Here is a 23,049-nt window from a genome sequence, read left to right on the forward strand (position 1 = left end):
GTACTCTGTGGACAGCTCTGGCTTTATTTGTTTACATTTTGAGACCTTGGAGATTTCTTCTGTCCTGAATGGAAATGTTGGCGCTTGCAGAGTTTTGAAAGAACATACCTTCGAGGTGTAGCCTCTGGTATCTTTAAAATGAAGTTAAAAGATTATGTGGAATCAGAAAATAGAGCCAGGGCAGTATGATGGTTGAACATTTTTGGGTTAGGTACCAGTGCTGGTCTTAGAGCCGAATCCGGTGTCACGAAATTTTGAGCTGGAATGATTGCAGAGAACTTTGCACCAATATGACGATGCAAATAGGAGCAAGCACTCTTTATTTTCAGTTATATTTTGGCAGCTTTTACATCTTTATTAGAGAAGAGAGGACAGGGGATAGAGCTGGGAACTCGCTTGCCATATGGATGAGCGGTTTAACGATTAGGCTAAATCCACACTCTTGAATAAATGGCATCAAAGTGCTCAATGTTGACATCAACAAAAGCCAACCCAGTCCATCGCCGTGTCCGCTTTAAGCTTTGCTACATGAGCTGCAGATAACCGGCAACCTATGGCTTGGAATATGAAGCCAATGTGGAACTGCAGTCCTTCAAGTGTCCACTTGAGGCTGACTCCAAAAGTCCCGGGAACCACAAACACACTCATCCAAAAAAGCTGATCTTTACAGAAGAAAGAAACATGTTTACAGCCTGGTTCAAAAAAAGGTTTTGGTCTGAGTCGGCATTTAAGATTACAAGTTTGGCATAATTAGGGGCATGGCTGACTTGATGGACAGGCGGGCACACTGTAGCATTTTGGCCTTCTCAAGTCCACCTCTTTGCCTCACGCTGGGTCAACCGAAAGTTAGGTTGAGTCAGCATTTCCAGAAACCAACGGGGGACGTCTCAGAGACTACGTCCATGTTTTTCAGACAATGCTCAAAGTGTTGTGCTGAAACTGAACAAACATTGTGAAGTTTTTATGGGCGAATATTTGAAGACAAACTCTGATAAATCTCCTCCAATATATATTTATTTTTTAAAGTTATATTTTTGGCCTTTTTGCCTGTTATTTGATAGGACAGTTGAAGAGAGACAGGAAATGTGGGGAGTAGAGAGCGAGGGAAGACATGCAGGAAATGGTCGACCTGCCGGGAATTGCACCGGCGACCCCTTTGACGAGGACTGTAGCCTCTGTACGTGGGGCACCAGCACCCCAATCTCCTCCAATATTTGCCCGGTCATGTTTGTTGGACTATTTGAGGGTCTTTGTGGTTGAACTTGAAGTTGTCTTAATAAGCTTTGATCACATTGATCTTCTGTGTGTCTGGATGATGTAACGAGTGTTTGTCCTAGCTACTTTTGGTACATTTGACTCTTGCTTACATTGGAAAGACATCAACATCAACAACATGCTACTTGGAAAGCTGTACACATCGTTGCGTCATCACCCCCCCATCCTTCCATAACACCCGGCGTCTCATGTTACTGGTAGCTTTGGCTCGGGGTCGTGGGCAGACACATGCAGGCGGGCTTGTTGCGATGGCATTAGCTTTCTCTCTCCATTGATGTCAGCTTACAGAATATAAGTGTCCATACGAAGAGCATAAACAGGTATTAGTTGCACAGCCGAGTTGAGAGGGGTTTCTGTTGGGTAAACATATTTACAGCCTCCTCCCTCCTCCTCCTCGATGACAAGTGAAGAGCTGGGATGTTTTGCCGCCATTCCTCGCATTGTTTGTCTCGCTCTATTTTTAAAGCATCGTCACCGGGCTTGTTAGGGGGCTCAGACGTGCCGCTCCCTGTGTTGTTTCAGAGATTACTGGTTGGGTAAAAAGTGACATCTGCCCGACAGCTGCTCCTGTGGTGCCTCAGCGCTCTCCCCCTGGTCCCTCACTCTGCTGACGTGGTTGTTTGTCAGTTTCTCCGTTGAAACTCGGGACATTTTTTCTACCGGAGTGTTAACTGTGGTGAAATGTCTTGGCTGAGTTATTGGTCAACCGTTGGAAGGTGGTGGTCTGTAAGGATCTGGAGCGATGAAACATGATACGTCAGCTTCTTAGTGTACTGAGGGTTCAGTGAGATCAGACAGCATGTGACTGCCGGGAGGGCTGAAAAGGCTTCATTTACAACCCATGCGTCTTACGCTGACAGCTATTCTTGTCAAGTTGTGCAAACGGTCCTGGGTTAAACTGGAAACCAGAATTTAGCGAGGTGCCAATTACAGAAGAATCTCAAGCAGTCAGGTGGACGTGGCAACGAAAATGGATTTCAAATCCAACTGTCTTCTACGTAAGACGAGACCCCTCCTCTTTTTGTCGGGATCCCATTCCACCTTAACCACCGGCTCACTATGCGGGATGAATTAACATTAAACTACATTCACTTTGAAGTCAAAACATTATCGTTACTGTTGGTATTTAGCATAAAATAACCGTAGAACCTGACTAAGGTTTCATTCTGTAAAACATATTTCGCTCAGAGAACTTTTTCTGTAAAATCCTGGAACTTGCTCCCCGACCTGATCCCTCATTGCAAACTTCCCCACTCCTAAGAGAGCCACTACATCCTGGTTAATTCAACAACAAACCTGCACTCATATCTGATTTTTGTATAGCTTTTTTCATGTTGACCCACTGCCCCTCTTCTTTGTCCCCTTAAACCTCACTGTTCTAATTCTTTATTCTCACAAAAGCCCTTCTAAGTACGGGTGTTGCAAAGTAGCATCTGTCATAAACACTATGATTGTATGGTTGTATCTGTCCCCAACAAACAACCCTAAATAAATAACAATAAGGTCTCCTGCCCTGTAGCTATAAAATGCTTTTGGCGTTTACTTTTCACTCAACCAGTCTCTCAGCACCGCCAAAGCCGGGTACCGTAACATGTCATGTTTTGTGTTTGCCACGTCTGTTTTCTTCAAATTGGTCGAAGTTGCTCCTTTATTCAGCTTCTTATGTCTCTTTTTTATTATTTTTTTGTAGCCTTTTTATAAATTAATTGTTTTATTGGATAGGACCGCTGAAGAGAAACAGGAAATGCAGGCAGTAGAGAGCAGGGGGAAAAACATGGTTGAGGCTGGGAGTCGAACCTGGGACTACAACGATGAGGACTATAGCTTCTGTATATGGGGCGCATGCTAAATGCTAGGTCAACGTCTCCCCGCTCCTTGTGTCTTTTCACCTCTATTTTACCTTTATTTGATGGAACAGCTGAAGAGAGAAAGGAAATGTTGGGAGTAGAAAGTGGAACCAGCGATTAATGCATTTTCCAGTTTTATCCAGGAAATGGAGATAAAGTTGTATGTAGAGATAAAGTTGTATGTAGAGATAAAGTTGTATGTAGAGATAAAGTTGTATGTAGAGATAAAGTTGTATGTAGGCTGTGTCTGGTTAATCTGACTTATAACCACTCCACCAAAACAATGAGGAACCAGCACAGGCATCAGGACGTTAACCTGCAAGGAGGACTGAAGGCTGGTGATGCTAGCTCTGCTAGCTTTAGCCACAGTTGGCATACCAATTTGACACGGTTTACCTGCAGACTCTGAGATCCTGTGTTAGATACATTTTGCAAAGTTTTAACTGTTTTCTTGGTGTTCCCTTACCTTTGAACTAGTCCGCTGGAATTTGAATTTTTGTGTAACTTATGTGAAAATTAGTTGCGTGAAAACATCCCTGATCTTCTCCTTGTTTGAAGGTAAGTAAAGTGCAGATTCTGAATGCACAGTGGTCAGGTCACTCTGTGCTCTGGTGTAGGGCTTCAATGATGTAATATCAGATGGATTAGTCACAGAAAACAACAAACTGGTCCGTTTTCTCATCGTATAAAGCAACAAAAAGTAGCAGCATCACGTGCTTTAGGTCATGCATTTGACATTGCGTATCCCACAATGTTACTGATGCACATATGGATGCTTAAATGAAGGCTCCCTGTTGTACATGTTGTAATCCAAGAGGCAACATGACTTGGTTTAAGTTCTTGAAAGTGTTCCAACTCAGTAAGCACTTTTAATTCTGAACTAATCCTGTGCTGGTTATTGGTATTCTTATAGTCAAATTATTATTATTGACCCAGAGAGGCTATGAGGTGTCCACATGTCAGTTTGACTTATAAAGCAGATGAGAGGGGAGATGTCTTCAAGAACTCCATTCAAGTTCACATGCATGTTATTCCTGCATGCATGCATGAAGGCTGCACGAGCCCTTCCAGAGGCTTTGTGATTAGATGGACTTTTAAGGATATGTTTCTCCTGCAGAGTTGTTGAAATTAAAAGACATCTGACTGCAAAAAAGAGAGGGTGACTTTAACTGATCTTTTCCACATCTGACCAGGACCTACTTATACCCAATGAACCCTGGCACCTCCGAGTAAAAGAGTCTGTTTCCACGTTGGCAGGAAAACGAACTGTAACGAAAAACTTCTCCACACTGCAGGTGATCTGTGATGCAGTGAAACTTGACATCCACCAGGTCTGACATGTCTATCCAGGAAAAAGTCTGTCTTTCTCCGAATGGAGAAATGCTTATCTGTCCGTCACTTTCTGCTTTTATCGCTTCATGGTATCCCTGTCACATGTTCCACCAATCATGTTTCCCTGGAAGTCAGCCTCCAGTCCGGGGTATGCGCCTGGAAGTCGAGAGGGGAGCGGGGTTGTCGACCTTTCGTCATAAGGGTTATGTGAGACATGGCTGGGTGTTTGGGTCAGTTTTGGAGGGGGAGGGGGTTATGATACTGTAGCTTCTCTTGAACATTTGTGCATGTTCCTCGTAGCTAGCTGGATTTATCAGATGAAGGGAGGTTTTTGGGTTTTTTTTTAAGTTATATTTTGGGGCTTTTTGCCTTTTATTCTACAGGACAGCTGAGAGAGACAGGGAATGTGGGGAGCAGAGAGTGGGGGAAGACATGCAGGAGATGGTGGCAGCCGGGAATTGAATCGGCGACCCCTGTGACAAGGACTGTAGCCTCTGTATGTGGGGCGCTTAGACCGCTTGGCCACAAGCGCCTCTAGATGAAGGGAGGTTTGAGGGGTCATGGGAGGAGAAAAGGCAAAAGTAATATTGAAGCCAGTATCATCCACTCTTACTTTCTCTTCTAACTTTTTGCAGTGTTTAAGATCAGCTTTCAGACTTCCTTGTTGTTTTAAACCCACTAAAAATACACCTTCTGAAATGCTGAAATCTCCCCAAAGTTAATCCTGTAGTCCAGTTTTGGAAAAGTCATTTAAATTTCATAACTTTCAGTCTTTTTTTAATCACATTTCACTTCTCGGTTTGTCCAACATCCAGCCAGCAGACTTTCCACTAGGTCATAAATACCGCCAATGTTGGCCAATCTGTTACCTTGAATGCACTTTGTTGGCATGTTGTCCTTTAATGAGGGGATTCTGCAGGCTACAAGTGTACCGGGTACTGTAACTGGTCAGTGTGGTCCAGTAGAGATATGGGACTCTTTGAGGTGTATGGTATTTGTTTTTTATCTGACCAGGTGACCCACAGCTTGGAAAGCTCTTTCACGTTCCTATCAACCACCTGTCTGTTAAGTCATCCAGCCAGGTTTAATGTAGGTTTCTTAATTTAGACTATGACATCTGTATTGGACTGATATTTCTGCTGGACTACATTTCATCAATGACCCTCAAACCCGTGTGATTCCAAGCCTCCAAATAAACCTTTGAAGTCATATGTGGACTATTTCTAAAGCTGAGTCACTGCATATTGTATCAGTGTTTATATGAGGGTCATTTACACCTACCAGCAGGTCAAGTCACTCTATTAAAACAAAACAAGTTCAACCAAGCTCCCTCAGAAGCCAGTGCAATACAATAAGCCATTTTACATTACATTAAAGGTGCAGTGCGGAGAATTTAGCTGGTTTAGCAGATGAAACTTAGTAGAAATTGAATGAAATACTCATAGGTACTTTTTTAAAATAATGTATAACCACCTGAATATAAAAATTGTTGTGTTTTTTGTGACTTTGAATGAGCCTTTCATGGACGCCGCCATCTTGCACCGCTATGCTTCCACAGTAAAGGACAAATTATACACTAGACGTCCCTTTTTTTTTATCATTTATTACCCTATTAAGCCATTTGAATGACAATGTGATTTCCATGAGTTATCCTGACTAGCAGCACTATCATTTTCAAACAAGTGACACATTTCCCCAACCAGTACAACTTGAGGGAGGCATTTTTGTTGCCTTTATTGATAGGATAGCTGAAGAAAGACAGGATATAGAGAGTGGGGCAAGACATGCAAGGAACCAGGGATCTCTGCAAAGAGGGCGAGAGCCTCTGTATACGGGGGCGCTCTCTGAAACTGCAGTGTTATGAAAAAATTCACCCCCCGTACAGTGTGTGCCAACAGAGAAATGAGCTCTTCAGACCTAAACTGTTTTTCGTACCAGGCTGTAAACATGTTTATTTCTGCTGTAAAAATCGGCTTCTTTGAATTGGTGTGTATGTGGTTTGTAAAGCCAGCCTCTAGTGGACACTTGAGGAACTGCCGTTATTAACACTTCCGAATTGACTTCAATTCTCGCACCCAGAGGTTGCAGCTTGGTTGAACACTGTCGGAGGATACTCTATGACTAACACAGCCTCTGTATTTCTCTTCCTGTAGCTGGGAGATCATCGACTCAGGCCAGGACAGCCGGTCTGGGACAGGACCTCAGTTCAGCGACTCCCTCAAAGTCTTCCTCCTGGAAACATCGGCTTTCAAACAGCAGAACCCGGGCAAGGTGAGGCAGAGGGTGAAAACCTCACACGACTAACCTCAACCACAGGAGAACTAAGGCTCCTCATGGGGTTATGTGCTGTACAGTTTCACCCTATCAGATACAAACAAAGTCTCACACTGGAACTTTACAGGGTGAATCAGGTTCAAGAAAACATGATCACATCTTTGTTTTTAAGCTGGAACTAACTGAATCAGTCAATGCAGTTACTGAATCTTGATTTGATTTAAAGTTTCAAGTTCATGTTTACTCACCGGACACAGGGGGTGAGTCTCACTTAACTGAGTTTTGAGTGTCCTGGATTGTCTGATAGGAAAGTCAAGTCCTGATGTGGAGCTGCATTTGAGAGAATGGAAAAATGTCTCAGAAACATAATAATAAGAGAATCTGTGTGAGGTAATGAGGTAATGACAGAAAACTTTCCATTGATCAGGAAGATCATGTGATTAGTTTGGTAGCCCGTTTCCACCAGGTTTTTAAGAAGAGGGAGACTTGGCTTTAATAAAAAAGTAAAAAATTTGAGATTGAAAAGTAATGACTTTTTGTCTTATAATTTCGACTCAAGAAAGACCTGGTTCAGTATTCAGGTAGTCAGCTGACCTCATTCTTTGGGCGCACAACGTTACTGAACCTAGACCCGACTAACTGCAGCAACCCCAGATCATAACACCACCCCCACAGGCTTGTAGGGTAGGCACTATGCATGATGAGTTCATCACTTCATCTTCCTCTCTTCTTACCCTGATGCACCCATCACTCTGGAACCAGAGTCCAATCTTTATGCTCCCAATCAAATCTACTTAGTTTTTTTCTTTGCTTGATGCAGGACGATAATTTGACCCTTCTGAAACAGATTAACATCCTTCCCACGACCACAGGAGGTTGATTAAGAAATGAGAAGCTACTCACTGCATCAGCTCTGATTAAATCAGTTGTTGCTGAAACATCTTCATCACTTCAGTAATTATCCAATAGAAGGCTCTTACCTATTTGCTCCTTTAAATCCAGGCGGTGACTTTTTTTGGGGATGGGCAGTGAATATCCTGAGAAAGTAAACCGCAGTAACTGTAAACTGTGACTGAAAAGTACATTTTTTTGATGCTATTGTCTGTGTGTCTTCCAGTTCTGTCTGCTGGTTTGCAGTTTGTGCACCTTCTTTGCTGTCTTAGGACGCTACATTCCAGGGATTGTTATCTCCTACATTCTCGGTAAGTAAACTCAAGGAAGGAGACCTTTTCTTTCAGAGCCTTAAACTCAAAGTAACACAATATAGATCTATGGAGTCATGATGCTGAAACAGCCAGTGAGAGATAACGCTGTGTCATCAGCGTAACAGTGGACGTGGTGATGGTATTTTTCAGCCATTAACTTGTCTTGTTTGTGTGTGTGTGTGTGTGTGTGTGTGTGTGTGTGTGTGTGTGTGTGTGTGTGTGTGTGTGTGTGTGTGTGTGTGTGTGTGTGTGTGTGTGTGTGTGTGTGTCGTGGCTTCTCTCACAGTGCTGGGTGTGTTCCTGTGGCCTCTGATTTCACTGCGAGAGGTTGGTTTGTGGCTGGAGCCAGTTCTGCAGAAGCTGGACTTTGGCATCGGGGAGTTTCTTCAGAAAGTTAAAGAGAACCATGGTAACTACCGAATATATCAATGTGTTGTATGTTTGTAGTCTGTCTGCTTTATGAGGGCTTGATGTGTAGACTACAACCCCAATTCGGAAAAAGATGGAGCACTGTGGAAAATGTTGCACTGCATTAACAGACATGACTCTGTAGTGGAAGTCACTGCATTAAAAACAGACATGACTCTGTAGTGGAAGTCACTGCATTAAAAACAGACATGACTCTGTAGTAGAAGTCACTGCATTAAAAACACTAACATGACTCTGTAGTGGAAGTCACTGCATTAAAAACAGACATGACTCTGTAGTGGAAGTCACTGCATTAAAAACACTAACATGACTCTGTAGTGGAAGTCACTGCATTAAACACAGACATGACTCTGTAGATGAAGTCACTGCATTAAAAACACTAACATGACTCTGTAGTGGAAGTCACTGCATTAAAAACAGACATGACTCTGTAGTGGAAGTCACTGCATTAAAAAAACAGACATGACTCTGTAGTGGAAGTCACTGCATTGAAAACAGACATGACTCTGTAGTGGAAGTCACTGCATTAAAAAAACAGACATGACTCTGTAGTGGAAGTCACTGCATTAAAAACAGACATGACTCTAGTGGAAGTCACTGCATTAAAAACAGACATGACTCTGTAGTGGAAGTCACTGCATTAAAAACAGACATGACTCTGTAGTGGAAGTCACTGCATTAAAAACAGACATGACTCTAGTGGAAGTCACTGCATTAAAAACAGACATGACTCTGTAGTGGAAGTCACTGCATTAAAAACAGACATGACTCTGTAGTGGAAGTCACTGCATTAAAAACAGAAATGTCTCTAGTGGAAGTCACTGCATTAAAAACAGACATGACTCTGTAGTGGAGGTCACTGCATTAAAAACAGACATGACTCTGTAGTGGAAGTCACTGCATTAAAAACAGACATGACAGACATGTTTGTTTAGTTTGCTTTATTTTCAGTCAAATTTAGGTTTTAAATAATTTGCAAGCCATCAAATTCCACAAAACTGAATCATCTGTATTCTGGTTTTCCTTCAGAGAGGAGGATCCTTCAGGCTCAGACTGACAAAGAGGGCATCGAGTCCGACCTCTCCTCCATGTTTCCCAAGGTTTGCAGATCATGATCTCATGTCAATCTAATTATTCCATTGAAACACATGATCCACATCAGAGTCCAAACCTCTGGCAGAGGATGTCAAAAGATGTTTATGCACTCTCATTCCTCTCCTCCCGCCTGCAGCTCGACTCCACAGTGTGCAAGGAGATGTCAGTGTCGGACACAGAGGTGTCTGATGTGACTTGGACGGACAACGGGACCTTCAACCTGTCAGAAGGTCACACACCACAGACTGAGAACTCAGAGGGTACGCTCACCAGCTCAGACACCTCTCCATGCTATCCTCATCTTCCTGCTGCTTCGTTTTTTTAATCTTTATCTCTGAGTTTTATGTTTTTATTAAAGCTTATAATTAATATTTGTCGTCCTGAACCCCTCAGACCTTGACAGAGAAGAAGCCTTCACCGGTGGCCTTCAAGAATTCCCTTCACTTGACAACGGCGCGACTACAAACGGCGACGATGACGACGACCTGAGCCTCGGCCTTCCCTCGCCTCCACCTCAGGCCCAGCAGCCAATCAAATCCACGCACACACCCCGTCCTCACAAAGACCAAGCTGCCGACACAGCTCTCGAATTAGTCAACCAGATGGCGGGCGACGTCATCGCCGCTGCTGTCACAGCCGCCATTCAGGAGAGGATAGAAGCGGCGGTCGGCTTCACAGCGCTGAGCGACCGGGATCCGTCAGGATTCCCAGAATCCAGCAGGCTGCTGGAGCTAGCCGAGGAGTCCGACAGCGAGGTGGAGGACTTTGAGCTGCTGGACCAGTCGGAGCTGGAGCAACTGGAAGGGGAGCTGGGGCTAGGGGAGGAGAAGACCCGGGTCAAAGAGGAAGCTCAGGACGAGAGTGATAAGGCGACATCTACTGGATTCTTCTCCAAACTCCTGAGACGCCACTGATGGATCTCACGTATGGTCAACAGGGGAGGACAGGTTACAGAGGACATGTGGAAGGGGGGGGCGGGGGAGATCTGGTCACTGAGGACTGTTGGGGGTTGTAAGAAAACAATATTTCCATTCATCTTTATTCTGTCGATCTTGCATCCACGTATCAGACTGATCCGATTCTCAGGTGGTCCCTTTAATCAGGATTATGGTAGCTGAATGCTGAGATCAGAAATCATCCTGACCCAACCAAAGCTGGAGGAAAATAAGAATTGGTTGCCTTTATTTCTGGTTTTCTCCTTTTGTAGTGTGCTTGCTAACTGATCAATCTTCCTCCAAACCAAAAGATAACAGCATTAGTCCTCCCCTCGCCCTCCTCATCCTTTTTTTTGCACCCATACCTTTTTTTACCCAGCAGGCTAATGCAGAGCAACTCTTTTCCCCCAAACTGGTCAGAGTCTTATATCACCGTGGAATTGAATAATCATCAACTGTATATAAAGAAGGACGACCTGTTGTATAAGTAAGGCCAAAATACTGCAGACTGAGAAACATGTGCAACCTCATTTCCCCAAAAGTTCTCACACAAATGTCCAAACAAACAACAAGTTCAAATGAGTTGGGACGAAGATCACAAAACTGAAAAAATTAAGCAATGATAAAAATTAAACACTTAGAGGAACGTCTCCCAACTAATGAAGTTAATGATAAACAGGTTAGTCACATGACTGGGTATAAAAAGTAAACTCCAGAGAGGCGGAGTCTCTCTGAAGGAAAGATGGTACTGATCCCTGATAGTCAGGCGCTATCATTAAATGCAGACCCAAACAGACTTATCCAAGCCCCACCCTCTTATTTTGAAATTACATTTTCCTTCCCTGGATGATGTTGATCCCCAAGATGAACAGCACTGATTGGAAGTTCTGCTTGGGATTTAAACTTACAGCAACAGAACAGGATTATACCACTGACTGTTAATATGGACGGTGCGCCTCCACCCTCCACATCCTTCCATTGATGCCAAAATACAACCTCCATGGGCGCTGACATGTTGGAGCCAAGGCATGGGTAGACGCAATCTGGCTCGTGGTAAAAGGATTAGGGTCACTGAATTGCATTATGGTATGTTAGGCCAGTTTAAAAAACAAAAACAAAATCTGGAATTGTCCGTAAATTCTGATGTTTTTCTCAGAACTCTGATTAAAGTTAGTATTCTGTTTTTAATTTTAAAATTGAGATTAAAGTCAGAATTCTGAAATGTTAGAATTCTGTCTTTAATTTTAGAGTTCTGAATTTAATTTTAGAATTCTGAATTTAAAGTTTTAATTCTGAATTTAATCTTAGAATATTCTGAATTTCATTTAAGAATTCTGAATTAAATCTTAAAATATTCAGAATTTCATTTTAGAATTCTGAATTAAATTTTTGGATTCTGAATTTAATTTTAAAATATTCAGAATTTCATTTTTGGATTCTGAATTTCATTTAAGAATTCTGAATTAAATCTTAAAATATTCAGAATTTCATTGTAGAATTCTGAATTAAATTTTTGGATTCTGAATTTAATCTTAAAATATTCTGAATTTCATTTTTGGATTCTGAATTTTATCTCAGATTTCTGAATTTAATTTCAGATTTCTGAATTTAATCTTAGAATATTCTGAATTTCATTTTTGGATTCTGAATTTAATTTCAGAATATTCTGAATTTAATCTTAGAATTCTGTGAAGATATGAGAACTTAAAAAATTAATTGGATTTCTTTTTTTTTTTACCAGCCTAACCTCCCAAAAAATATTTATCAGTGTCCCTAATCCCCTCCTGGGTGGAGCCATGGGGCTGGAGGAGAAATTCTTATTTGAGGTGTCCTTTTATTTTCCAGTTTGATTCATGTCCCGTCTGTTATAATAAAGGAGGCTGGGTTATTAGCTATAATACAGTCGGTCACCAGAGGGCGCTCCAAAGTTGTTTTGGTAGCTGTTGTGCTGTCCATAATTTTAAACAGTCTTTGGTTTCTTCCCACAGTCTGGACTTGATCCCCATCGAGTCTAACCTGTGAAGGCCTCTGCTCCCCACATCATGGTTCAATCCAAATTAGACTCAAAATACATTGAAGTTTAGTTTCAGTGCACTGGAAGTAAAGTGTTATGAGATAACGTTTGTCCATTCGCGCCCTAAATATGATTTAATGACGCTCTCACAAAGGACGGCCCTCGGTGACAAGAAAGACCGAACTGTTTCTTTAACATGCCTTGTACACTTACAGTCATAGTCATTGTTTTTATAATAAAGACACTGCAATGTATCATATATCCTCTTGAAGTAATCATGTGATGCCTTCTGTTTGCATAACTCTAGAGATAATAAAAGTCACTTTTGTTCATCAGTGCCTGAGAGGACTTATTTCTGACTCACGTGTACAAAAGCCAAGACAAAAAAAAAAGGTGTTTTTAAATATTCAAAAAGATGAATGGACTGAATTATTTTTATGTACCTTTGAGTTGTATCATGGTGGCTTTCATGCCGTACAAAATGTTCTTTTATGTAATTAAACTCAAGAATGTCAATAAAATGTTGCAACACAGGGTGCCGTTTTGTTTCCTTGAACATGAGTACAAAAAGTCTCAGATATGGAGCTGTTCATCGAGTCCACAAATACATACATTTACAAATATGTTAATATCAATCTTTATTTATATAGGGCCAACAAATGTTCTCCTCAGACTCTTTCCAAACAGAGCAGGTCTAGACCGGACTCTCTGTTCTATTATTAACAAAGACCCAACATCAAGACCGGATCAGATCCAGTCCCATCTTACAGACAGGACTCAGTCTGATCTCATCTTAATCCACCATGAGCAGAGCACTTTGCAGCATTTAGCAAGTTACAGTGGCAAGGACAAACTTCCTTTAACAGGCAGAAACCTCCAGCAGGACCAGACTCATGTTAGACACACATCTGCTGAGACCGTGTTGGAGAGAGGGATAGAGAGAGATGAAGAGAGAGAGAGAGATGATAGTGGGGAGATGGATAGTAGTAGTTGTAGCAGCTGGAGTCTGGCACGTCCACAGCAGCAGAGATCCAGAGGAACCTACGAGACAAGGGAGCTCAGGGACTCCAGAAGGTCTATGGTTAGTAACTTTAATGGGACAGGAAGAGTTAAAGTGAGAGACAGGCAGAGAGAGGAGAGAGAGGGAAAGACAGGATCCCAGTGTGTCAGTCTAAGCCTATAGCAGCATAACTAAGACCTGGTCCAAGCCTGATCCAGCTGTAACTATAAGCTTTATCAAAAAGGAAAGTGTGAAGCCTACTCTTAAAAGTGGAGAGGGTGTCTGCCTCCCGGACCCTGACTGGTAGATGATTCCAAAGGAGAGGGGCCTAATAACTGAAGGCTCTACCTCCCATACTACTTTTAGAGACTTTAGGTACGATGAGCAGGCCTGCATGTTGGGAGTGTAGTGCTCTAGAGGGGTAATATGAGCTCTTTAAGATATGAAGGTGTCTGAGCATTAAGAGCTTTGTAGGTCAGAAGAAGATCCAGAAATGCCAAACCTGATGTGAAACTTGAACCACAAATGTGTGATGTGAGGGTTTTCTTCGCCCTGGGCTCAGACTCACAGGTGTACCACTTCTCTTACACCTGACTGCCAAGACATCTCGTCTCTTTGGTGGTACATGAAGGTTTTCTTAAGGTGGATGATTGTAATACTATGAGGCAGCAGCTGAGACTACAATGTGCAATGAATGGGAGTAAATTCTATCCCTGCACAAAGCACGCAAGCATGGATCTATTCCCTCATTTTTAAATCAGTATGCTTTAATAACAGCTGCACACTCTGCGTCAGTACAAACTCTGACACAAACCACTGTAAAGATTTAACATCAGGGGATGAAGTGCCGGCTGCTCTGCATGGATCTTGTTTTTGGAGAATTAAAAGAACTAGTGGCATTTCTTGTAAACACTGAAGGGAGGGGTGAGCGGCGTCTGTCACGGGAGAAGGGGATATTCAAGATGTGCAACTTCAGACAAACAAAATGGGACAAGCAGGTGAGTGTGAGTCATGTGTCAGATCAAATCATATGATCGTGCCTATTCAATGAGTCAGGGGAAAGAGAAAGCAAAGAAGGAAGTGGTAAACAGTTCAGACTAGGCTGTAGGTTTTTACTGAATTAGCGCCAAACTGTGACAACACAGCGGAAGGAGGAGAGGCTGCAGTCTTATCGTAAACCACCAACAGTTTTTGTTGTTGTCTTTATTGAACAAGATTTGAAAACAATGTTTAAAATTTGAAGTCTTTCACTTTTCGGCTCGTTTGCTTTGTTTTGAGTCAGGTGATAAAATCCTCCGTTGTTGTTGTTTTGTTGTCATATGACAAGATTTCAAAGCAGGCCTATCCACTGTCCTTACGACATTACATCAGCGTCTCATTTTCCCACTGCGTAGGTTCAAAAACAGGATATCAGAACGGGAATCACACATCCACTAAACACCTACCTCATCACACTCCCCTCAGGGCGCAGATACAGGAAACTGAGGTGTAGAAGGGCTTGCCTTGGCAAGAGCCTGATCCCTGCTGTTATAGCGACCCTGAACAACAGGCCTTGCTCAATGATATGACGTCGTTTGACTGTTGATGCCTTCGTTGATAGTTTGTTGAGCTTGCAGGGTATGTCCCGTGAATGTCTTTGTCTATGTCTGTGGAAACGCAGAGGGTGCTGTGAAAAAGAATTTCCCCAAGGGGACAATAAAGTATAAAATCTAAAACCCAATGCATACCGGTTTCACTTTGCACAGCTGGAAGCCGGTGTTTCGGTTTAAAGAGTGACCCTGTAATCTGGCAACTCTCAGGCGGTAGTCGTTGTTGCAACAGAATGCATCCTAGTTTATCTTTTTGTTATAATATCAAAATATACTCATCATATATGTCTTTAATGAAAGAGTAAAGGCATTCAGACACATTCAGGTGAAAGTCCCCTGTTGACAGGATAACCATTCACACCGAAACACCAGCTTCAAGACATTGAGGCTCATTTTCTTTTGTAAGTCTTAAAAAGTCATCGCTTTTATTCTGTTTGTTTTTGAACTAGCTCAAACCATGTTGGTATTTCAAACTGATGTGTCCTCACAGATGCGATGGGATATCAGACAACAATTAAGCTCATCAAAAACAATTTTAAATTTTAAAAAACTGTGCTGTTGGTACTTTCCCACATTATGCTCTGTAAACAGCCTCAAGCAAAACCTGAAACACACGTTTGGACTTGTCATGGGTGTGGTTTGTGAAATCAAACTTTCATATAAAAAGTATTGTGGCTCACAGACTTTATCATTTTCTGTCTTTCCTTCACAGCACATCTGCTCTCCGCAAACCAAACATGGGAGTCCTGCTGTCCAAATTAAGTGAGTCAATATGCAACTTCATTTATGATGTGCATCATTGATTGGTGACAGGGTATGAGTTATATTCATTTAATTATTATTGCCAACAAAAGCCTCATTAATATAGTTGATCTGTCTTCTGTGTTGTTGATTATCCAGGTGTGCCCTGAGTGTTCTTTATGAGTCGTAACAAAAAGAGATAAAAGATTGGTGTCAGAGACTGCAGGCAGCGAGAGTATGAGAGTAAATATGATTTGTACAGAAAAGTCAAGTGCTTTGAATGCAGATTTGAAACACATTAACACTTTTTTGAAACAATGCCTGTAAGCTTGAATAAGAAGAATAGACCTAAGGGCGCAATAAAATTCCTTAAATACAAAACAAAGGATTATGACTGGACAGTTAATGACATAATAAAACTCTTGTGACTGCACTAATTCCGATATCAATTTTTTTGTTTGATTGACAACCAAGTCACTTTGTTAAAAACGACATTTGTTCTTGCCGACTTTTAACAACCTCATTTAAAACATTAGGACATTGGGTAAAAACAGAATTTCACAGTCTGCAAATTTTTCAAAGCCTGTATTTAATTGAAAAATGAAAACCGTATTGTTTTATGAAAAATATCTGCTCATTTTAAATTTGATGCCAGCAAAACTTTTCAAAACAGTTGAGATAGGATACTGTTTACCATTGTGTTCATCAGCTCTTCTTTTAACAACATTGTTCAGTCCCTCCAGGAAGTTGCGATTTCGCGATCGCAACTATCAACGCAAATTCAACCAATCAGCGCGATTTTTTCGCGGCCCTGCAATTTTTTACAATCAGCGCAACTTTCCCGCAAATTTGACCAATAACTTTAATCTCAGCCCCTGTACATCATTGGTTTCATCATCAACTGACTTCCTTGGAACATAAACAAACATAAGCATAAGTCCTCACTTGATCGGCACTTTTCAACAACAAAACACCCACGGAGAACAGGTGAAGAGAGGGGACAGCAGGCAGGACAAGTCACCATGACAACGTTGTTATTTATAGATACTAGAGTTCTTATCTGAGGGGCTCAGTGTTAGCTTGGTCTCTACCTGCAGCAGGTGTGCTTTATGAACCAGCTCTCCTCACCTCCATGCATCTGTCTCATCTTCATTGATGATTTTTACCCCCCGGTGTGCGTTAGTGACAAAGACACAACCGGGGGGCGTCTGTTTAATATTTGATGTTTTTGCCGCTATTACCGTAAAAAGCTCCCGTCTACAGCTTGATTTAATCCAGTTTGGTGAAACATCAGACACATTTAGTAAGTTTTGATCAACTCCTCATCATCAAAGATGCAGATTCATTTCAGAGTGCCGTGAACTGGCTGACTGTGCCTCTGTCGCTGCGAGGTGCATTCAGGGACCGTCATAAATGTGCAATACAGTCCTTGTGAATCAAAATACAGTCACAGTGGTCACATCAAGAATGTTTTCTAGGGGCGCTGGTGGCCTAGCGGTCTAAGCGCCCCACATACAGAGGCTACAGTCCTCGTCGCAGGGGTTGCCGGTTCGATTCCCGGCCGGTCAACCATTTCCTGCATGTCGTCCCCCCTCTCTCTACTCCCCACATTTCCTGTCTCTCTTCAGCTGTCCTCTCAAATAAAGGCAAAAGGCCAAAAATATAACTTTAAAAAAAAAGAATGTTTTCTAAAAACTACTGTAATTTAGCACATTTACTTGCCCCTGAGATGTTATTGGGGAAAAGAAAAAAAAAAAAATTGCAACTTTCACCGCAATTTTTTCAAAAAGCTGTCACAAATTCAGGCATTTTGGGCCGCAACAATCACAAAAAAATCCCACAAAATCCTGGAGGGACTGATTGTTTGTCACCTCTTACAATGGGAGGAGGTGGAGGGTGGAGGCACACTGTCCATACTCACAGTCTGGTAGAATCCTGTTCTGTTGCTGTAGGTTTAAATCCAAAGCAGAACTTCTAATCAGTTATGTTTGTCTTGGGGATCAGCATCTTCCCAGGAAATAAAACATATTTTAAAAATAAGAGGGTGGGTCTTGGATAAGTCTGTTTGGGTCTGCATGTAGGGTGAGTGCCTGACTATCAGGGATCAGTGCACAAAATGTGACTGATGTTGACATTTAATTTATCACCTTTCATGATTCACACGACAGATATCAGCGAGGCTGCAGGAATAAAATTCCTCTTCCGTAGTGATTTTTAAGGTGGATTCAGACATTTTAAACCTGGGCAAAATGTGTTGATATTTTGGAGTCAAAATGACTAAAAGGAACCAAGTAGCTGACTTTGTTATAACTAGGTTCTGGATGGATAATATAGTCTTAGTCTAGTCTTGTTTAACAGTCAACCTCAATTCCAAAAAGGTTGGAATGCTGTTTAAATTGTTAATTGAAACACGGTTTAAGGGTGTGGAAAGTGTTTAATGCAAAAACAACATTTAAAAATGATAACTAAAAAGTTGGGACAGGGGAAATTTTATCATTTTGTTGCATTACCTCTTTTAACAAAACTCTGTAAACGTAGGGGAGCCCAGGAGACCAGTTTCTGGAGTTTGAAATTGAAATGTCTGATAGAGGATTTCAGCTGCTCAACAGTTCAGGGTCTCCTTTGTGTTGTAATACGTGCAGAATGTGGTTTCACATTGTCTAGCAGGATAAATTGCTCGTATCATCACGCCTTAATGAAGCCTTCCCAGATGTGTAAGCTACCCATGCCATGTGCACTTATGCATCTTCATACCATCTTTTAGCTTTAGTACTGAGCGCTGATAAAAAGCCATTTGTTCCCTCTGCCTGGTGTCCATGATTTCCAAAAAGTCAGATTTTGATTTGCAAGACCATAAGAAAGTTTTACACTTCCACCATGTTTAATCTGGTTTCCTCTTTGCATAGTTCAGTTTGAACCTGCATTTGTGGATGCAGTGATGAACTGTGTTCACAGGCAATAGATTTTGAGCCCATGCATTGACTTCCACTACAGTTTCATGTCTGTTTTTAAAGCAGTGACACCTGAAGATCACTATTCACAATTGTTTTTCAGCCTTGTCCCTTTTGCAAAGCGATGTCTCCAGATTATCTGAATCTTTTGGTATTATTACGTACTGCAGATGATGAAATCGCCAAATTATTAGAAGTTCTGTGAATTTTAATTCTAATTCGACAGGGACTCAAGGTAGCTGTCGTACTACCTAGCTGCGAGTGGCTAAGTCGGCAACTGCATTTTTTTTATCACGATTTTAGTCTTTGTATTTTTTGTCGCTAATCAATGAAGACAAAGTGAAATAATAACACTTAATAAGATTCACCTCGTTCATATGGTTTGCAGAGAACACAGCAGTAACTACAACACTGTGACACTATTCAAGATTCACATCATGCTTGATGTCAGATCAAAATGGCTACCTTCCAAATACTTTTATTCAGGCTAGAACAACACAGGCTGTTATTTCTGGAAATTTACTGGGCGTGCCTTCATACTTGAGGTCAGTGTCATGACTCATGAAGCAAAGAGGTGGAGTTGAGGTAGGCCTTTAGCCTCCTTGCTAACAGCTACAGTGTGCCCACCTGACATGCCCTTAATTATGCCAGACTCATAACTTTGCATAAAGAAATGGGCTATTCATACCAAAACAATATTTTGTACCAGGCTGTAAAAATGTTTATTTCTGCTGTAAATATCAGCTTTTTTGAATGGGTGTGTATAGGTGTTTTTCGACCGCAGGAACTTTACCCCGGAACTACGTGCGTTTTGACCGATGGACCCAGGGTCTTAATTTAGTTCAGGGGTAGATAATCTCCCCTCTAAAAAGCCCCTGCTAGGAGAGTAGTACTTTTCAAAGGTCGTGGGACTTTCAGGGGGCGGGGCCTGCTTTCTGAACGTGTCTGATTGGTAGATTAACCGCAGTGTTTTTATTCCTCCCTCCGTCCACAATAACATCACACACATCTGTGATTCACTTGATTTCTCTTTCTTTCATTAGTTTTTATTTGTTCTATCTTTTTTGTATGTGTGTGTACTTTTCAAAAGAAGAAGCTGTGATTCTCTTGATTTAGCAGCTTGTAACAGTAGTCTTCTCTCAGCCCACCGTGAATGCGTCTCTCCTGGTGTTCCGGTTTTAAAAGTGACCCTGTAAACTGGAGACCTTCAGCTGAACGTGTCAGTGTTTGTGGAGTTTACACAGCTGTTGAAACACAGAGGGAGTTCCTGGGAATGCAAACTAGTTTAGTTTTTATTAAGATTTCAAAATATCCTCATCAGATATTTAATGATCGTCTAAAGACGTTTATGAGGGATGCATCCGGCTGAGAGTCTCCAGTTAACAGGGTCGCTGTTTAAACCAAAACACCGTCCGATATCTGCCGCGGCTTTTTGAGTTCAAAAGGATTTTAAAGCCGTGCTGAAACGTCTTTGCTACTCGCGCTTATCTCCTCTCACGTGTTGATTCAGTGAATCCATCTGTTATGAAATATAGCACCATCTAAAACAGAGCCAGCTGAGTCTCTTCATGCTAACAGGCTAACTGTTGTGTTGCTCATAATGATACCTGCCTGTCCGTCTGCTTCTATGGTGTCATCTGTGATGAATGGCATTCCTCTTTGTTTTACTGCCCTCTACTGGTCTGGTGGTGTAGTGCATTTACTTTTTTTTCTCCATACGTCACTGGCCTGATTTACACAATCTACTCGGGGCCTAGGCCTCGGGTTGAAACGCAGACAACAATGGGGGACCAGGAAACCTTTTAGTTCAGGGGAAAGTAGTTCTGGGGGCTAAAAGACCACTCTTGGTCGAAATGCATCTTATGTGGTTTCTGGATCTTGCAGAGCCAGCCTCAAGTGGACACCCAAGGAACTGCAGCTTTTAAGCACTTCTGTGTTTGCTTTCTTTTTCAACATAAGAGATTGCTGCTTGCTCTTACTCACAGGCTTGGCTTTATGCACTGTTTAAGTCAAGGTTCCACCCAGAGTTTAGGGTCAAAATAAAACAATTTTTTTGTTACAGATCAAATCATACAGAGATAAGAACAAGAAAAAATAAAACTAAAAACGAAATATTTTCCTCAAACAACCATCTAACCATATAAGAAGTAGTCAGTAAAATTGCTGTGGGAGTCAGTGCCCTGAAAATGACTTTAAGGCATCAGTTTGTTCAAGTTACAGTCCAATACCTGCTCACATGTATACCCAGAAAAAATGGTCAAACTTTCCATCAGCTGCCCAGTATGAAGTTGTATGATGTGTCATGAAATCCTAGAGTACTAAATGTTTGTTAATTTTTTTTTTTGCCGCCTATTCAGACACGGTCCGGTTTCACAACAAAGAGATCCGGATTGTGATGGTGGGAAAGACTGGGGTTGGGAAGAGCGCCACAGCAAACACCATTCTGGGAAAAAACGAATTCAAATCAAGGTGTTGCCCCAAATCTGTGACAGAGCAGTGTGCGAAGGCCACTGGTGAGGTGGACGGACAAAAGGTTGCTGTCATCGACACTCCTGGTCTGTTTGACACCAGGATTGATGAAGACAAAATCCGTGAAAATATCTCCCAGTGCATTTCTTATGCATCTCCAGGACCCCACATCTTCCTGGTCGTCATCAAACTGGACAGATACACGGAGGAAGAAAAGAGGACGGTGCAGAAGATTCAGAAAATCTTTGGAGAGGAAGCAGACAAGTACAGCATGGTTCTCTTTACCCATGGTGGCCAGCTTGGTGAGGAAACCATCGAGGAGTTCTTGGAGCAAAGCGAAGACCTGCAGGAGCTGGTGGCCAAATGTAACGGGCAGTACCATGTCTTTGATAACAACCTGCAGGATCGTTCTCAGGTCACAGAGCTGCTCAGCAAGATCAGAGAAATCACACAGAAGAACGGAGGAACCCATTACACCACTGAGATGTTCCAGAGAGCAGAGAGGGAGATCGAAAAGGAGAAACAACGAATCCTGAAAGAGAAAGAGGAGCAGATGCGCAAAGAGCGAGAGGAACTGAGGAGGGTAACAGAGGAAAAATATAAGCAGCTGGTGAGGGAAGAAGGGGCAGACCTGGAGAGGGCAGCTCAGTTGATGGCAGCTTGTGAAAGAGAAGTGGGAAAAGAAATAAAGAATTTGCAGGAGCAGCATGAAATACAGGCTAGAAGAGAGGCAGAGAGCAGCATGCAGTTACTCGTACAGTTAGCTAAGATTATTGGTTCAGTACTTGTTGTGACCTTTGGCATACTTCTTGCATGAGTTAATCACAACACAAAGCTGTAGATCTGTGTGATAGACTGTGACTGCTTTATTATCTATAATCCAGAAGAAGTGTAGTGGTGGTGGTTGTGTCTTTCAAATATTGATGATTTAGCCATTTTGGATTTGCATGAGCATTGTTGTCCAGTTGTGCAGGAGTTGTGAGTCACTTGACACTTTTTTTTGTGTGCATTCTGGTCATTGTGGTTTAATGTCTTCTACTACATAATGTAAATAAACCCATAAAACTAAACTGTGTTTCACACAACTGTATACTTAAATAAAGGAAGGTCTCCAACCGCAAAATTACGTCCTCTGTTGATTCTATACATAAAGGAATATTAATGCATTTATTTATTTTTTCTTTGTGTCATTGCTCCCAGGGATACAGTGAAGCCGCATAGATTAGATTAGATTAGAAAATCTTTATTGTCCCCAAGGGGCAATTTGTGTCACAACAGCAGTCCACACATCCTATACCTACAAGCAATACAGACAACAACAAACACAAGCTCACAAATCAATTCAAGTACATATCCATATAACTTAACCCCTGTGGAAGACATCATTCTTCCTGTGCATGAGACCAAGGTAAGGTCCTACAGCTTGTTTAAAAGCCCAACAGCTGAGGGCACAAATGATCTAAGATATCGGTTCGATCTTGCCCTCCTAGTGTAAGTGAATCTCCTCCCTGTTGGCAAAAGTCTAAACTCTGAAAAAAGGGGGTGGTGAGGGTCTTCAAGGATGGCCTTTCCCTTCTGAGTGGCTCTCACTTGATAGAGTGCAGTCATGTAACAACAGCCCTCTGCTGGCCAGTAGTAACTGCAAATTGTTAACGAGGCGGCTTTAAGAAGATGATTGGGGGTTTATGCAAATTAAAATTGGACAGCATTTAAAATCATTCGTAGAAAAAAAAGGTAGAAAATAAAAGTAGTTGATAGAAAGAGAATGAGTGTCTGGGTGCGCACCGCATGATATAGGGTGGGGCAGCGAACCCACAGGCGTGGTTTATTTTGGTATAATGCTCCTGACCAAAGGGTGTAGTCACAGGTTCACTGAATGAAATAAATAAATGA

The 23,049-nt window shown here is 41.9% G+C and overlaps 4 protein-coding genes across 7 annotated transcripts in view; 3 read left to right on the top strand and 1 right to left on the bottom strand.

Annotated features, from left to right (window-relative positions):
• retreg1 (reticulophagy regulator 1) overlaps positions 1-12,939 on the top strand; it is a 32,533-nt gene extending 19,594 nt beyond the window's left edge. Inside the window, exons 5-10 of the mRNA XM_034703169.1 lie at positions 6,608-6,725; positions 7,846-7,930; positions 8,220-8,342; positions 9,392-9,462; positions 9,594-9,717; positions 9,851-12,939. Of these exons, the coding sequence (XP_034559060.1) occupies positions 6,608-6,725; positions 7,846-7,930; positions 8,220-8,342; positions 9,392-9,462; positions 9,594-9,717; positions 9,851-10,371 (1,042 nt within the window). The 3' untranslated portion in view covers positions 10,372-12,939. The remainder of the gene's footprint in view (positions 1-6,607; positions 6,726-7,845; positions 7,931-8,219; positions 8,343-9,391; positions 9,463-9,593; positions 9,718-9,850) is intronic.
• Positions 1-23,049, top strand: part of LOC117826805 (NACHT, LRR and PYD domains-containing protein 3-like) — a 264,765-nt gene that overhangs the window by 33,958 nt on the left and 207,758 nt on the right. The window lies entirely within an intron of this gene.
• Positions 1-23,049, bottom strand: part of rnf182 (ring finger protein 182) — a 73,465-nt gene that overhangs the window by 22,373 nt on the left and 28,043 nt on the right. Inside the window, exons 4-5 of one of the 4 annotated variants that reach the window (XR_004634095.1) lie at positions 14,852-15,052; positions 13,965-14,341 (exon numbers count right to left, since the gene is read on the bottom strand). The exons of the other annotated variants lie outside the window; for them this stretch is intronic. The gene's annotated coding sequence lies outside the window, so the exon portion shown is untranslated. Of the gene's footprint in view, positions 1-13,964; positions 14,342-14,851; positions 15,053-23,049 lie in introns of those variants that run through there. 4 annotated transcript variants of the gene reach the window in all.
• LOC117826816 (GTPase IMAP family member 9-like) lies at positions 15,640-22,260 on the top strand. The gene is made up of 2 exons (XM_034703172.1): positions 15,640-15,757; positions 21,045-22,260. Exons 1-2 carry the CDS (start codon positions 15,733-15,735, stop codon positions 21,971-21,973), a joined length of 954 nt encoding a protein of 317 aa, XP_034559063.1. The 5' UTR covers positions 15,640-15,732; the 3' UTR covers positions 21,974-22,260.

The sequence above is a fragment of the Notolabrus celidotus genome, chromosome 15, assembly GCF_009762535.1.
Source record: "Notolabrus celidotus isolate fNotCel1 chromosome 15, fNotCel1.pri, whole genome shotgun sequence".
NCBI classification, from domain to species: Eukaryota; Metazoa; Chordata; class Actinopteri; order Labriformes; family Labridae; genus Notolabrus; species Notolabrus celidotus.

What these genes read in the sequence shown, in the direction of transcription:
- LOC117826816 (XM_034703172.1), top strand. Translation starts at nt 15,733, where the DNA reads ATGGGAGTCCTGCTGTCCAAATTAA. An exon ending in AGTCCTGCTGTCCAAATTAA is followed by an intron (nt 15,758 to 21,044) that starts GTGAGTCAATAT and finishes CCGCCTATTCAG; the next exon opens with ACACGGTCCGGTTTCACAAC.